The following is a 17346-nucleotide window of genomic DNA, read 5'->3' as shown; positions in this document are numbered from 1 at the left end:
TAGATATTTCGATAGCAGCTTTGTTATCTTCATGCATGATAAAAGGCAAAATGGGTTTTTTCCAAATGTCAGAGAGTAAATCATTGAACCATACAAGGTTATTAGCTGCCTTAGATAGACAAACATATTCTGCCTCTGTTGTTGAAGTGGCTACTAACTCTTGTTTGCCAGTATACCAGTAAACTGGACAGTCATTGAGAAAGAATATATAACCAGATGTGCTTTTTCTACATGAGGTATCTCCAGCCCAATCCGCATCGGCATAACATGTGAGGATGGGCTCTTTGACATTTTTAGGTTCCAACAATAAACAGAAGTCTAAACTATTTTTCAAGTATCTTAATATCCTTTTGACAGCTTCCCAATGGTATAGTGATGGTTTACTAACGTGTCTGGACAATAAATTGAGAGGCAAAGCAATATCAGGCCTAGTCCAATTGGAGATGTAAAGAAGTGAACCTATGACAGACCTGTAAAATGTATTGTCTTTGAATTCAGGAGATGATTCTTCTGTATTCTTCAAAAAATCAGTTTGCATGGGAGTGTCACATGGCTTAGCGTTACTTAAGTTACATTTATTCAAGAGCTCTATGATTTTGTCCCTTTGAGAGAGTTTAAATCCTCTTCTGGTTTTACTGATTTGAACACCAATATACTTATTTACTTTACCCAAAGATTTCAATGAAAAATGTTCATTTAGTTTTGTTACAAAGGCCTCTTTCCTTTCTTTATGTTTACCTATGTATAAAATGTCATCCACATAGATTAGTACAAATTCTAGAGAATTATTATCTTTTTTAACAAAGAAGCAATTGTCGGCAGTAGTGGCATTGAAATTCATAGTTTTGAGAACTTTTACTAAACAATCATACCATTGTTTACCAGATTGTTTCAGCCCGTATAAACTTTTATTTAATAACCAAGTCTCATTTTTGTTTGTGTATTGACTGTGGGGTGCTCTAACATATATTTCCTTATCTAACTTTGCGTGTAGGTACGCAGTCTGTATGTCGTATTGAAATACATCGAGGTTGAGTGCTGATGCTATAACCAGGGCTGTTTTGACACTCTCTGTTCTTACTGTGGGGGAGTATGTGTCTGTATAATCCTCGGGATATTTCTGTGCATAACCTTGTGCAACTAATCTAGCTTTGTATAGAGTATTGTCTCCTTCTAAATTCTTAATTTTATATATCCACCTAGTGCCAATGATAGTTTTGTCCTTTGGTGCAACTGTAGGGGTGAACACATTTAGCCCTCTTAAACTATTCATCTCTTTAGTCATGGCTGCTTCCCATTTTATCTTTTCTTCAGGAGGAAGCTTTAACACTTCCTCATATGTGTTAGGTATTGGTGATTCTCCATCCATATACATTACATAATCTTTGTATTTATTTGGCATTTGATTTCTGCTACTTCTGGTTGTTTTTTCTGGTTTACTATCATTGTCATGTAAATATCTTGCTTCTTTTTTAGTTAATGAATCTGTCTTTATTTTATGTTGACTATTTGTCCATGTTTTAATTTTATTTTTATGTGTATTGTTACTGTGCTCTTCTCTAATTCTTTTTTCTTGAAGTTTGGTATCTGTATTGGTGTTTGGGAATATTTCATTAAGATGTATTTTAGACCGGTTGGCCTGTTCATGGAACACAGCTGTTCTGGAGACTATGAATTTATTATTATTATCGATAAATCTGTATCCTTTTGTACCTGTCTCATATCCCATGAATCTAAGTCTCCTGGATACGTTCTCACCTTTGCGCCTTAGTTGTTTAGGTATGTGTACGTCTGCAGTGACTCCAAATATGTGCATGTGTGCTAATTTTGGTTTCCTATTATACATCACTTCGTATGGTGTCTTATTTACAATGCTGGACCAAGTTCTATTTTGTGTGTAATTAGAGTACTGTAGAGCTTCTGACCAGAATTGTTTACCTAAGCCAGCATCTTCTAAAGTGCATCTAATCATGGTTTGTAATGTTGAGTTCTTTCTCTCTACCACTCCATTCTGGAATGCAGAAAATGGACTAGATGTGTAATGTAACATCCCTCTGTCTTTTAGCCATTGGGAGAATTCCTTAGACATGAATTCACATCCCCTATCTGTCATGATTTGTTTTATTTTAATATTGTGTTGTGTCTCTATACGTTTGTAAAACTCTTTAAATTTCTGAAAAGTTTCATCCTTATGTTTTAATGTGTAAACAAATCCATAACGACTATAATCATCCACAATTGTTAGAAAATAACGTTTTTTATAAGTAATTGATGGTGTTAGTGGACCAACTAGGTCCATATGTACCAAATCAAAAATTTTGTTGGTTGATCTCGTTGACTTTCTAGGTCTGGGACTAGTTTTGAGCTTTGTAGATTTACATAGTGAGCATTCCAAATAGTTTTCACAATTTTTTATTTTAACACCTTCTGCATGTTCAGTCATCTTTTGTACTACAGGAAAACTGGCATGTCCTAATTTCCTATGTAAGACATGAGCACACTCATCATGAATTGGTTTACCTATCTTAGGTTTTTTTTCATTGTGTGTATCTTTGTGATTATGGGTTACCTCACGTTCTTCATTGTCACTGTTACTATTCTCTCCATTATCTATTTCATTATCATTTTCCATATTTGAATCAATGTTGTGTAACCATTCTTCCTTTGTCATTAAGTAAGGTAGACCTCCTTTGGTTATTACTGTACCTATGTTTATTTTGTTTTTTTCTAATGTTGCTTTTCCTTTTGAGAACACAATGTTAATGTCAGAATCTCTGCTTAGTTTTATGGCACTAAGTATATTATGAGGAATTTCAGGTATTAGTAATACCCCCTCTATTTTTCCTAAGCCAGGTAAGATTACATTCCCTCTACCTATAACTTGAACTTTTTCTTGGTTAGCCACTTTGATTACAAATTTATCTTCTACAAATGAAGATAATATGTTTTTATTATTAGTAGTGTGATTAGTTGCTCCAGAATCAATAAGCCAATTATTGTTCTCTGGTTGTGGTGTGTTAATGTTGTCATGTTTGTTTAGTCCATTCAGTGAGCCAGATTTTCTATCCTTTGAGTTATCTCTGCCCCCTCTATGTTCTCTATAGTTGGGTGGACTTCTATACCTAAGTCTATCATTGGAAGACTGTCTGTTGTTGTACCTATTTCTATATTCTGACCTATGTCTATCTTTTTGAATTTTGGGACAATCCCTCCTATTATGTTCCTTAGATCCACAATTGTGGCACCTAAATGTTTCATGATATCTTTCTTGAAATGCTACCCCTTTATATTGTTTGTGTTCTATTTGGTTGTTATAACGACTTCTCCTTGAGTTGTCTTCAGCTATTAACTTATTGGATAGGCTTTCTATGGATAAGTATCCTAGATTGATTGTGTCTAAGTGTGACATATAATTATCCCATGATGGGTCAAGCGAATTTATGATAACACTTTTCATCGTTTGATCTGAAATCACCTCCCCCCTTAAATGCAGTTCTGCTCTAATCTTGTTTAAAGATATTAAATGTTCACTTATGGTAACCCCTGGCTTTATCCTAGAAGAGAAGAAATCTTTAGACATTCTTGTGGTAGTGGCTACGCTTTCACTGTGAAACAAATTAAACATGCATTGAATAATTTCTGAGACAGTCAGATTTTGCTTAATACTGTGATACATGGCAGGGGACACACTGGAAATTAATAGGAAAAATGCTCTATGATGTAAGCAATCTAACTTTAGAGTCCAAGGTCTTTTTGGGGGGTTGGTAATAAAAAACATTAAGTTTTCTTTCATAAAGACAACCTGGAGCTGCTGATACCATTCTTGCAAATTAATGCCATCTATTCTCAGCTTTGGGAAGTCACTGGGTAAATTCCCAACATTGTTGGGTCCATTACTTACAACCAGGGGTAGTCCGTGGTCTTGCAAATGTCGAAAATTGCAAAACGGCGTGGGAATGCTCGCAACGAGTCTGCATGGTTCTCTCTGCATCTCATGACTTCCTGGGTTGTCTGCGTAGTCCCGCGCATGCGCGTTGCTCATTTCGTTCCTGGAGTCATCGTGAGAGGTTCTCGCTGCTGCAGCTCCCTCGCTTCGTTCTTCTTCCGATGAATCAGTCTCCGGCTCGATCTTGGGAGTCCTGGTGATGGCGGGCGCTCGTCTTCTTTTGCTGAAGGCGCTGGTTCTTGGATCAGTCTGCGGTGTGGGGTAATATCTGCAGGGCTCTCTGGGCTCAGGTGTCGGTGCTTTCGCCGTCTGGATAGGAGAGGGTAGATTTTGAGGCGTTGGCTCACTTGCTTGCCTTTTGGTTGATTTTTTAGTAATCTTCAGCTTCGGCCCAAATGCAGCAAAAAGCATTTTTCATTGCTGATTTTATTTGTGTGTCTATCGAATCTTCTTCGTTCTCTGTTTCTGATTCTTCTGAGGTATATACTTTTTCTTTTTCATTTTTCATATCGAGTAAGGCTTTTCGCGCCAGACATTTTGAATCCTGCTTTCTGATTGGCTCTGCTTCACTCATCTTGGGAGTCCGTTGAAACCAAGATGGCTGCCATTCGAAATTTTGCGCGGGATTGTTGGTTTTCTTCTTCGCTGCATTTTTATCTGTAAGCATATCACTTACTATTTTTGAGTCTTTTGGTTTTTCAGTAGCGATGTGCTTCTCTCTCGCTGCTCCGTTGTTTTTTAGTATATCTTGGAGGTCCGCGACAAGACTTTCATCGCTCTTTTGGCTCTTTAGGAGTTTTAGTATCTCTGACCTGAGTTCGTTGTATTCTATTTCGTTTTCTTCTTGGTCATCATCTTTATTTATTATTTCTTCGTCTTCTGTGGTGTATTCTTCAGATTCTCTCGAAATTGCATTTGTGGACTCATCTATTATTTCTTGATCCGCTTCCATTTCTTTGCTGTATGCCCTGGTGTTGGGCCTATCTCTTTTAGACATGTTTAAGTTTTTATTGAGTCAATTCAACCATCCTCTGCTACCATATTGTTGCGATATTTTCAGGATCAGACTCAATAAATTGTTCAAGAATTAAGAGTTCTAATATATCTCTCTTTATTTACATAAGGCATTCTATATTCACCGAATATTCACAGATAGAAGCACAGAATGAACGTATGCAGCTCCTTATATACACAATGGGTGGAGCTAATTATGGGAGTGGTAAAGTATGAATACATTAAGAAGTGAAGAATAAGTTAACCCCTGACACACTGTTCATATATTATTTACATAATGGAGAATAAGGCATTTACTTGTGACAGCTTCTTATTTCAGTTCCCATCTTAATTTTCAAGCCTTATTTCTCATTCTGGGACAGACTGAACCACTGAAGCTTTTTTAGAGCATTCAGCCTACTCTGAAAAGTTATATGGTTGGCAAGGTCTGAAAAGGGCAGCAGGCAAATAATTACTTTTGGCAAATAGAAACATACTGGATGTTTGTTTCAGTGTTGCAATAGTGTAATCTTTGACAGGAATTATATGGTTTATACTATTCTTTAAAGTCTTTGAACAATCCAAGTAATACAAGTGGTTCCACCAATGCCATAGATTATATTTCTTGTGGGTTTTTTTTTAAAGGACAGATTATAAAACTAAAAAGAAAGGGAAGATCACTGTTATGTTCAATCTGACAATAATACATTTGCAAATCTGCTTTAGAAAACATCCTTAAAGGAGAAATTGTGGTTAACTCCATCTTCAAGACTTAAATAATATTTTCATGCTCAAAGTGATTTGGTTTCACCTCACTCCAACTTCAGTTAAACAAGGGTCCCTTATACAGTATGAAACTCAGAGAGTAACATTTATTTCTTTGCAATCTGGCTGATCAAGGTTTATAGCTAGGTCAACCTGACATCACTTGATTTAGAACTGCATTAACTCAAGTTAACCCAGAAAACTTCCCAAGGCAGTTATAGTCCAGTTAAGGGAATGTAGTGCCTGACAATACCTTATGTAGATGTTGCAGTGCTCTGTCACTATGTTTGTACATAACAATTATTTCTCCTTCACAGAGTGTTGACAGTTCAAACTTGTCTCTAATTGTTCAAAATAAGAAATGCTTTGATAATGACATCGTTTGTTCAAAAGATATGTTGCTAACTATTGGAGACTCTGAGATTTTTTTCAGTGAATCTCTAGACATAGAGGTAAGTTTAATTTCCACTTTTTGAAGTTATTGATTGAAACTCAATTGATTATTAAAATACTGCTTTTTTACACCAACTATATGTACAACATGATATAAAGAGAATTACAAGATAATCAGTAAATGAAGACTGGTTTAAGCAAACATATATAAACACATACTCTTTTATAACAATAAAAAGTTTATCTTTTCCTCATAGACTTCTATACAATCCCTATTAAACTTGGCATCATAGAACATCTCTGCTGCCAAATTATCCTTCCCCTCCATTTAATAAGGAGCTATTGGGTTTCTGGGAGAAGACTGGCAGCTTCACTATACAACACAAAATTAAATTTAACTAAATAGAAAGTTAGTTTAAAAAATGGCAGTGGTGGTAGGTTAGACTAAATTTCAAGTTTTCTGTCAGGTTTTGTAGTTTGAACCTCTGAGTTTTTTAATTTAATTTAATTTAATTTCCAATTTATATACCGCCTTTCTCCCTGAGGACTCAGGGCGGTGTACAGCCAAGATAAAAAACATAGAATACAAATATTAAAACATTTAAAAATATATATAAATTTTGGCCTGAAAGTTAAGAATCACAGACTAATTAAAAGAATTTAAAAATTTTAAAAATTTCTTCTTAAGCCAACCCGGCTTGTTGAAAAAGATAGGTTTTCAGGGAACGACGGAAGGCATTGAGGTCCTGGATTCTTTTTATCTCCGGGGGCAACTGATTCCAGAGGGTGGGAGCCCCCACAGAGAAGGCCCTCCCCCTGGGGGCCACCAGCCTACATTGTTTGGCTGATGGCACCCTGAGGAGGCCCTCTCTGTGGGAGCGCACGGGTCGATGGGAGGACATCGGTAGCAGCAGGCGGTCTCGGAGATAGCTAGGCCCAATGCCAACTATATGTACAACATGATATAAAGAGAATTACAAGATTTAATATTTTGATAGGAAAAACATTATTTTCTAAAGTTCTCTGTGTTGAAAAAGTCAGTCCTATTAAAATTCTTCATAATCAGCAGTTTAAGTTCAGCCAAACAAAGAGTTGGGAGATTAGGGATCAAATTTTACATAAATTTTTGATGTGGTAACTTATTGTATCAATTTAATACAATAACATTTCCCTGTGCTCTCATGTGTTCCAACTATTGATCTGCAATGTTCAGTAAAGGTCCTTCATTCAAACCCAATACAAGTATCTGCCTCAGATATAATAAAAAATATGACTCTTCTGAAAGGTAACAGGTCATCTGTATGATGTGTCATTGAAATCTTCGGAAATTTATTTTAATTTAAATTGCTTCACTTTGTGGCTTGAAACTGGGTTGTGCCACTTCCTTTGAAAGGTAAAAACCTTAATGAATATTAGTAGTTAATTATTATTTATACTGTCATAGAATGTTTAACATGTTATAATTAGGGTGCATTGCAAAGAAATGCTTACTACAGGAAAAGAATAAAAAATAATACAATAATACAATAACTGTGAGGGGGCAGGGAAGGCAATTATGGCCCCTTTATGACTTGTGGACTTCAATTCTCAGAATTTCCGAGTCAGCCTGGTTTTCAGTCTTCCTTGGATTGAGAGCTACATGTAGATTTTGTGGAATATGTTGACTAATTGAAGTAGATAGGACAAAAGACAAACTGATTATAGGTGAAGTGAAAAGAGAGTGTGTAAAAGTATACTTTATTCTTAATCTAAATATATATTCATAATTAATGTTGCAAATTTAAAACATATTCTAAGTGCAAAGCTGTTCACTTAAAAACAAGTAAAGAATATTGGAGACCTGGCTTGATTTTGTAAATTTTGTATATTTATGTGTTTTATTTCATGGCTGTGCACCGCCCTGAGTCCTTCGGGAGTAGGGCGGTATAGAAATTCAATAAATAATAAAATAATAATAATAACAATGTACATAAAATATTTTGGAATTGTATCTGATTACAAATGAATATGAATCAGCAGTGCAATAAGGTTGTAAAACTGCAGTTTTAAATATAATTTTTGGAAGTAAGGTTTCCAAATCACTGGAAGAAATAGAGAAATATGACTCGGTATTGTTTAGACCCCACCCCACCTTGTTTCTAATTATGGGCACTCTGCTCAAAAAAATAATTCAAATCTGGGACAGGTTCTGAGAAGTTTAAATGTTTAAACTTCTAAAGGGCAAATGAAGACAGATTGAAGGAGTGGGCTATGTTTAATCTTGACAAGAAAAGATTAAAAAGGGGAAATGATTATGAACATCAAATATTTGAAAGGACATATTGAGAAAATTAATAATTATTTCCTTTTGTTCCTAGTTGCAGGATAAAGAATAATAAATTAAGTGTGTAGGCAGAAAGATTTCAGCTGAATGTCAAAAAGAAAAAAAAATATCCCATGTGACTGCAGCAGCATCATTAGTACCTTACAAGTATCTATTATTTATAGGGGATGCTAAGGAGACACGGAGACAAATCCAAATATCAAGTTTGGAAAGCTGGATATTATGTAGCAATACATTTTCCAGAGGAAGAGCTCACAGTACTGTGGGACAGGAAGACAACAATGCATATCAAAGTTGGAGCTCGATGGAAGGTGAATCAATGTGAAGCTAAGTCACAATAACAGTAGGAAACAGGATGAGTATTCTACAAACAAGTCAATTTATTCAGTGGTGTAAATCTTCCCCGGTTTGCCACCAGTTTGCTGCCTACGTATGTGCGGTATGTGTCAAATGCATGCTGCGTGCACACACATGTGCAGTATGCGCCAAACATGTGTTGTGCACAGAAAAAGGAGGCTTGGGAAGGTAAGTAGAAGAGTGAGCGGGGGAACAGCTTTGCCACTCGATTTAGATTCACTAGAAAGCAGGATTTCGCGCAGCACAGCTGATCGTCAGAAATATCGGTTCGGATCAACCGGTAGCTTTTTTTTACCAGTGTGAACCGGTAGGATTTCACCACTGAATTTCTTCCTGAATTATGCTTGATATAAATAAAACAAGTTTATTAACAATAATAATTTACAAAGTATATTTTGTAATATTTATTATATAGCCAAGTGCTCCATGAAAAATATACAGATATACAGGTAGTCCTCAACTAGTAACCACAATTGGGACCAGAATTCCCATTGCTAAGCAAGGTGGTTGCCAAGTGAATGATACATGATTTTATGACCTATTTGCCACAGATGTTAAGTGAATCACTGCAGTTATTAAATAAATCAGGCTTTCCCCATTAACTTTGCTTGTTAGAGGCTGGCTAGGAAGTTTGCAAATGGCAATCACATGATTGTGGGACACTGTAGGCGGTTTCCAAGTATCCAGATTTTGATCACATGACAGTGGAGATGCTGCAAGGGTTACAAATGTGAGGACTGGTTGCTAGTCACTTTTTTCAATGGCAAAATGAATGGTTGTAAGCCGAGGACTACCTGTATATTTTTTGGTTTGATACACCATAGGTTCCAAAAGTTCTTCAATTTGTAAGAAATGAAAACAGAAATATGGTTTCTAGAAAATGTGCGCTTTACATTCTTTTATACTAAAAATTATTTTCTATTGAGCTTGGAATTGCTGCATATTCATGGCCCATAGTTTTATATCACTTGACCATACTATCCCGGATTGAAAGAGGAAAAAATTAAATTGTAAGCTGTGACAGAGATGTTTCTCCACACCACCATAATGAAAACATTTTTTTTTACGAAGCACAGTCCTTTAATTGACACATGTTATCATTGGCATCCAATGATACATTCATCCTTAATGAACTATGAGGATGCCATGAATCTCATGACAACATTTGATCCCCTCTTGTCTTCCTCATTTATGCCACATTTTCTTATTCAAGAAGTAGAAACACAATTCCTTCTGTTTAAATCCACTTATATAGCTTGTGATGCTTGCAGAAATGTTTTCATTGCTAAAGCTATTTGATATGTTAACAGTTTTCTGCTGTTAGAATCATAAAAACTCTGCAAATGGCCTTAAACTGAGACGGTCCTAGACTAAGATTGCTAACTTTGACTGGCACTGGTTTTTCATATTTCTAGCAAGAATTCTCTGGCCCTATCTGGAGATGTTTGATTAGTTTAAAACTAATTAACATTAAATAAACATTTGCACCATAAGAATAAGGGGATGAGAGCTTATATCACTAGTAAACACAGGCTGTGAAAATAACAAAACAGTAAACAAAAAGTTAACATTAAAACAGTTATAGAAAACATTACGTTTTTCCCAAAGGTAGTCTAAATTGTGTCTGTTTTGTGGGTATTAAATCTATATTAATACCCAAATTAAAGTTGAATTAAACATTTTTTTTAAAAAAATGATTGCATTGTTTGTTAGCTTTATAAATCTTGATTGCTCTAGGTAGAAATGTTTAGGAAAAATGTTTATGTTTTATTTTCAGGGTAAATTAGCTGGTTTATGTGGAAATTTTGACAAATTTACTTCAAATGATCTGACTACATCCAACAATATGGAAGTAAAAAATGCTCAAATTTTTGGAGAGAGTTGGGCAATAGGACAGGTAAGCATAACATCTCCATTAATTTCAAAATAATAATATATTGATATTGCAAGTATGACAATCTGTGAAAATATAATTTGTTTTAAGACAGCAGCTGATAGCTCACAGTTATGAAAGCCAATGGATGTGGTAGTAGTTATAGTGTATATTTACTACCGGTACTGGTACTTCTTTCTTATTCTTATTTTTTTCCTACTTTCTTCCTACCCAATATCCTACTATTAGGATATTGTACGGCAGGCTTCTTTAAATATGTTTGAATACAATGTCTGTTATCTCAATATCCATCCTCCTAGACTTCAGATCATCTGGAAGATTTCCCTTTTGGGGAATAAATTTGTTCTAAGGGAAGCCTTAATTTCATAACTACACAGCAAATAGTATTACAAAGCTCTAAGTACTGTTAAAAGGATATTTGTGGCTAAGTTTTCCATGCTAACTGAATAATGATATTTACCATACCATGGACCAAACAACACATGTAGGTTAGATTTCTCCTCCTTGCTGTAAATCTTATTGTAATATCTGATATCTGCTACAAGCGAAACAATTTTCTATATGAATGATGGAAATCATTGCACAGTACATACAGAATACACTGTAAACATCTGAAAAATGGAATGTTTATCTAATGCATAATTGCTTGAAACAACAACCTGGGGGAGACAATATACTGTATGCAAACATCTGCAGCACTAACATTTTCCTCTCATATCTTTTTACTACTAATTATTTCCTTGATTATATTTTGCATGTTTTTCAGGAGTCAATTTATTGTTAATTTGTTATTGAATGTATGAATGGTGTAAATTTATCAGAGCAGCAAATTTTAAGCAAAGGTTGTTAGAAGAACAAGGCTCTATTTACAATTTCCAACTGATTGTTTTGGAGAAAATTATGAAGAAAACATTTAATTGAGTATCAAAAAAGCAAAACAATGTTTTGTTTTAAAAACAAAACAGTAAACAACTATTTTTCCAAGTTAAATGTTTTCATTTGAAAGGAAATTATGAGACTGATTTAATAAAAGAAATATAAATTCAGCTTTTAAAAGGCTTTTGAATTTTTAATAGATATTTCTAATGAATAATAATATATAATGATAATAATAATATGTCTGGATAGTAGATATGGCAGTATCTGAAAGAAGATAAGAGAAAGAACTTAAGAAAATCACAAATAACAAAGATCTGCAAATAGAATGACTGTGGCAAAAGAAATAAAATTTAGTACCAATAGGTTCCTTAGGTGCAATCCCAAAACTTCTAGAGTACCACTTGAACACCATTGGCATTGACAAAAATCACCATCAATCAATTGCAAAAGACAGTTTTACTTGGAAAAGCTTATCTCCTATGACAATATCTTTAACACTATGAAACAACATCTGCCTAATCCAGGTTTTTATGAAGGACTCAATAGGTGGATAAAAATGCCAAATGCAATTAAACATCTGACCGACTATGCAACTTGACTGTTATGGTTAATAGTCATGCTTTATTTCTTTTTCATTAGTGTGCAAGTCCAAATGAGACCAACAAACAATGTGAAGTTCATCAGAGCAAGTTCCCCTATGCCAAAAAAGAATGTTCAGTTTTATATAGTGATATTTTTGCCTCTTGCCGTAATGTGGTAAGTGAATATTTTTTATAGCTTCTAAAACCGGGTAGGACAGTTTGTAGCTCAGGATTTAGTATAGCATTAATCCTCCTCCTCTTCCTCCTTCTCCTTTCTAATGTGCCCTTTGAACTTTCTAATGTCATGTTGATACATTTTTGCAGCTATCCATACCCTAAAATACAGAATATATTTTAGATGAGATTACATTATACTAATTTTAAAATCTCTCTTATTTCCTGATGGATTTTATGCCTTTACATTATCCCATACTATTATATTTCTCCATATTTTCCAGATCGATGTAACATCATTTGTGAAAAACTGTCATACAGACACGTGCAACTGTAATCTTGGTGGAGACTGTGAATGTCTGTGCACTAGCATTGCAGCTTACGCTCACAAATGTTGCCAGCAGGGTGCAGTAATTCACTGGCGATCTCCTTCTCTCTGTCGTATGTTGAGTTTTTTGTTATATTGCTAAGTATAATGCCTGTAAATAATGCAGATTATTTCATACAGTGTTTTCCATTAAGTCATAGCAGTTCAATGTGCTAGAATATATACATAGATAGTGATAGCAGAAAGCATAGTATAGGATTTTTTAAAAATGTACTGTATATTTTTATAATTGGTCTTTATGTTAATCAGTACAGCTTTTACAACCAAATTTTCCTGATTCCCAGACATTCTCACTCTCTCCCTTCCAAATCAAATGGAAATGGGACCATGCTAATTAATTCCATCTTCAACATCACATGGATCATGTAGTTATTCCTTCAGCCATCGACCCATACAGAAATGTCTTCAGGCAGGGAAGCTTCCCTATTTATAAACTGCATACATGGAGGGCCTCATGTGACAAGAACCATAGTAATGTAAATTACAAGCATCCATCGACTAATATATGTTTATATATTACTCATTTTTGAAAGAACACTCTCCCCTTTTGCATTGGCTATTGAGCGTGGATGAAAATGTAAATGTATATAGACTTATTTTTTATTTTGCAGTTCAAAACAGGCTAATCATAGGTAATAGTAATAAAATAAATCTTCATAACTAGTGGCTCTATGTTGATATATTTTCTTGTATTACTGATGAAACTGAGTAAATACTTAGCTCAGTAAAGGACTTAATTAAAAGGTGTAAAAGTAGCTTTTTGTGAGTTAACTGTAAATATTCAATCACAAATTCTGTTGCTGTTGTCTACTATGTCTACTATTATGTTGTTCTTTTTTCCAGCTTACGATTGTGATTATCACAACCAAGGTATGAATTTTTCTCAGTATTAAAGAAAATAATATTAGGTACATATACATGAATCAAAGACGCTTATCCTTTTTATTGAATAAGTAGGTTGCATTTGAAAAATTATTTCAAGTTGCAGAAAAAAAACAGTCATGTTCCATATGGTTCCATATGAGCAAAATTTGATGCAATATTTGACTATTAATGCAAATAAATGTAGATATTTTGTTATTGCTCTGTTTCTAAAAAAGGTACAGATACAAATATATTCAGGAAATCTCTTGAATTATGTCTTTGTTCTAATGCAAGGCTTAATAAAAGGTTTTCTCTAATTTGTTCTTTAGTTTTAGAAAACATTTTAGTAGTATTTTTGCTGTAAAAATGAGAGGAAATCAGTTACTTAACCAATAGAAAGAAACTGAAATTGGGTCACCTTCAATAAGCATTTGGAGAGCCAATTGATAAATTAGTTATCACTACTTCCAAAATTGGCTGATACTATAAGAAATGTGGCTCTACTATTGTTTTTCTGAATGGTGAAAAACAAAGGGTCTTGTTAATGCACAAGAGCATATTGGGATAATATATTAGCTATATAAATTGTTGTCTGGAATGATCATGAAAACTCAAGCTATTAGACACAGTAGTCATCCAGATTTCAGGAGTTCTAATTTTATGTCCATTTTGCTTTTGATTCATTTCAACAAGTTTCTGTGCTTTCAAATGGCTTGTTATTCTTCCTAGATGACTAATTTTCCTATTACTAATTAACATCGTAATTTTTGTACTTCCAGAACTTGGGAAAGGGCCTTATATTTTGGCCAGTTATGGACAGAATGATACAGTTATAGGAATCAATGTTAACAGCAAAAAGGTTTTTCCTTTATCTAGAAACAATCTCCAAGAAAAAGTATATTATAATTTTATGCTAACTCCTGGACTTTACAAAGATAAAATTCTATGTGAGTATTTACTTCTGATCCAATATAATTAAATTCCAGGTTTTATACCTGCAAAAGAATTAAATTTTCTGCACTAGATTGTGTTCTTTTAAACACACTTCCTAAACTGGATTAAATGTTATTGTAATGACTGGATAAGATAAGCTTTGACAGCAACAAGAGACATTTTTCTATTTCCACAGTTAAAGCAATAAGAAGGTAAGCAGAGGTGGGTTCCAGCAGGTTCTAACCAGTTCTGGAAAACCAGTAGCAGAAATTTTGAGTAGTTTGGAGAACCGGTAAATACCACCTCTGACTGGCCCCGCCCCCATCTATTCTCTGCCTCCTGAGTCCCAGCTGATCAAGAGGAAATGGGGATTTTGCAGTAACCTTCCCCTGGATTGGGGAGGGAATGGAGATTTTACAGTATCCTTCCCCTGCCACGGCCACAAACCACGCCCACAAAGCCATGCCACGCCCACAAAGCCACACCCACAGAACCAGTAGTAAAAAAATTTGAAACCAACCAGTGAAGGTAAGTATTCACATTGTATGGAACTGTCACCAAAGTGCACTGTCTGGGCACTGAGCAATTAAAAGGGACCTTTCTACTTCTTGTGAAATGTTCCATAGGCAGCCTTTTTCACCTGCTTTCTTTCCAGCAATATCCAGTATAAATCTCTAAAGCAAAGTATATTGAAAACAGATCACAGTTTTGGATATTCTGGCTGTAGAGTTTTTGTACTCTCTGAAGGGCCCCTGAATTTGTTCCTTGAGCTACAGCAGTAAATACTCTCCCTTCTTATTGATGGGTGGATTAAAAATGTACTTTTAAAGAAAATAAAAATACTGTCAGATGGGCAGAAATATACTTACTGGCATCAGCCTCATCAGATATTTGGAAGTGGAACACATTATGTTGCTCATACCTTTTCTAATATTACTTTGGATTGATCTGTGCTATTTAGCTTGTTTCTCTGAATTATGTACAATTTATTCATTCATATGTATATTTAAATGCTGCTGTAATATGTATTAAAGCTTTTATATGTTGCTATGAATTTCATTTTTTTCTGGCAGCTTCATCTCTGATTTCACTTGAGTGTGCAGAAAGGCCAAACTACTTTCTTTATGTACACAATGACAACAGCATTTTGTTAGCACAGTGGGATGCAAGTTTGTCATTTCGTAGAAGAACGACTTTTATCCATCACCAAGGACTTTGGATCTCTAGTTATAGTACATTTGAACTGCACAGCAAAAGAGGTTTCTTCCTTACACTTAGCACTTTGGCAGTGAAAATCTCAAAGTTTGATGGTTCTGAAGAATTCAAAAGCTTAAGTAGCTTCAGTATTGAGGGTGAGTTACACATCATGGTATATGGGAGATGCTGTCAATAAATCCCCCTGCTGCAAAAACATTTGATTTTTACCAACCATATGTGAAGTTTCCGAAAGAAAGTTACAGTTCTTACTTTGAAATTAATATATGTGTGTGTGTGTGTATGTGTGTATAAATATATGTGTGTGTGTATAAATATATATGTGTGTGTATGTGTGTCTCTACAGTATATCTATATTTATCTATCTATATCTATCTATCTGTCTGTCTGTCTGTCTGTCTGTCTGTCTGTCTGTATCGAGAATAGATTTATTCAGTAGATTTTAGGTGAATATAATTATATACAATTATAAATTTTGTTTATAAGATTCAGTTGCTTTTATTTGGAAGAACAATTTATGTTTCATAAATATTTATTGCATTTATATCTGCATAAATATTCTTTAGAATCACACTGTGGCCTACATTCCCAAGTACATTTACAGTATACTATTTCATAAAAGACACACAATTCTAGAAGTCTACAGAATGCATACATAACATATTTGTTTGAAGTGAGGGAGGAGGCAGACAAGAAAGTATTGCATTTTCCAATAGGGAAAGGCTTTACTTTAGAGTAAACTCATTCACAGTATTTCTGCCAGCTTCAGCTATTGGTTTATAGAGAGAAAAGTATCATTTACTAAATGATTTTAAAATTTCTTAGAACTCCATTCAGCAATACCTTACAGGAGGATGTGTGAATGGAGATATGAACCTTGCACAAGTCCTTGTGTTAAAACATGCAATGATCCTGAAGGAACAGCATGCAAATTTCTTCCACCGTGAGTAAAAGGAATATTTATTGTAATACACAGTATTATTTTCCACTTGAATTGTCTACAAATAATATTAAGTTGGTTTTTAAAAAACTTTAGTTAAGAAGTTATTTAGAATAATAATTCTAAATCACATTCAAGTATTTTGAGATCTGGATAATTTATATGGGCAAAATAATTGCTTGTATTGTATTTTTCTTGAATCTTTTATCGTAGGGTTGAAGGATGCTTACCATATTGTCCAAAAGCTATGATCCTAGATGAAGTCACACTTAAATGTGTTTATCCAGAAGATTGTAAGTGTCCTTTATATAATGTTCTTGCATTGCCACAACTTTATTCATTCATTCATCTTTTTTTGGAGGGGGCTGTGGTAATTAAGAGACTCTCAGTGGGTTACAATTATAGCAAAAATACTCCATGCAGAGTACAATTACATAGTAATAAAAATAGGCAGTACTCAAAATTAAACCACAGATAAAATAATCAAACAACCAACCAAAAAACATTGATGGATTTCATAGAGCAAAGGTTTCATAACATTGATGCCATCCTAGAGGTACAACATTTGTAAGGCTCTATTACATTTGTCATTACAGATTGCATCATTATTTGCTTATAGATATGTGAAAATAAGGCATATTACTACTACTTCTACTAAGAATAAATGGAAACATTTATGAAACTGTTCTCTACTTTTATCA

General features: G+C 34.3%; 1 protein-coding gene across 1 annotated transcript in view; it reads left to right on the top strand.

Annotated features, from left to right (window-relative positions):
• The window catches only part of OTOGL (otogelin like), a 99367-nt gene that overhangs the window by 51146 nt on the left and 30875 nt on the right, over window positions 1-17346 (top strand). The window contains exons 25-34 of the mRNA XM_087874316.1: window positions 6022-6156; window positions 8585-8731; window positions 10555-10674; window positions 12190-12306; window positions 12590-12746; window positions 13537-13563; window positions 14337-14504; window positions 15564-15842; window positions 16531-16648; window positions 16859-16938. Coding sequence (XP_087730442.1) covers window positions 6022-6156; window positions 8585-8731; window positions 10555-10674; window positions 12190-12306; window positions 12590-12746; window positions 13537-13563; window positions 14337-14504; window positions 15564-15842; window positions 16531-16648; window positions 16859-16938 — 1348 coding nt within the window. The remainder of the gene's footprint in view (window positions 1-6021; window positions 6157-8584; window positions 8732-10554; window positions 10675-12189; window positions 12307-12589; window positions 12747-13536; window positions 13564-14336; window positions 14505-15563; window positions 15843-16530; window positions 16649-16858; window positions 16939-17346) is intronic.

This window comes from Pantherophis guttatus, chromosome 7 (assembly GCF_059756535.1).
Source record: "Pantherophis guttatus breed Tessera chromosome 7, ASM5975653v1, whole genome shotgun sequence".
Lineage (NCBI taxonomy): Eukaryota > Metazoa > Chordata > Lepidosauria > Squamata > Colubridae > Pantherophis > Pantherophis guttatus.
Note: the sequence above shows the minus strand (reverse complement) of the source record. Positions and strands in the feature narration are given on the sequence as shown.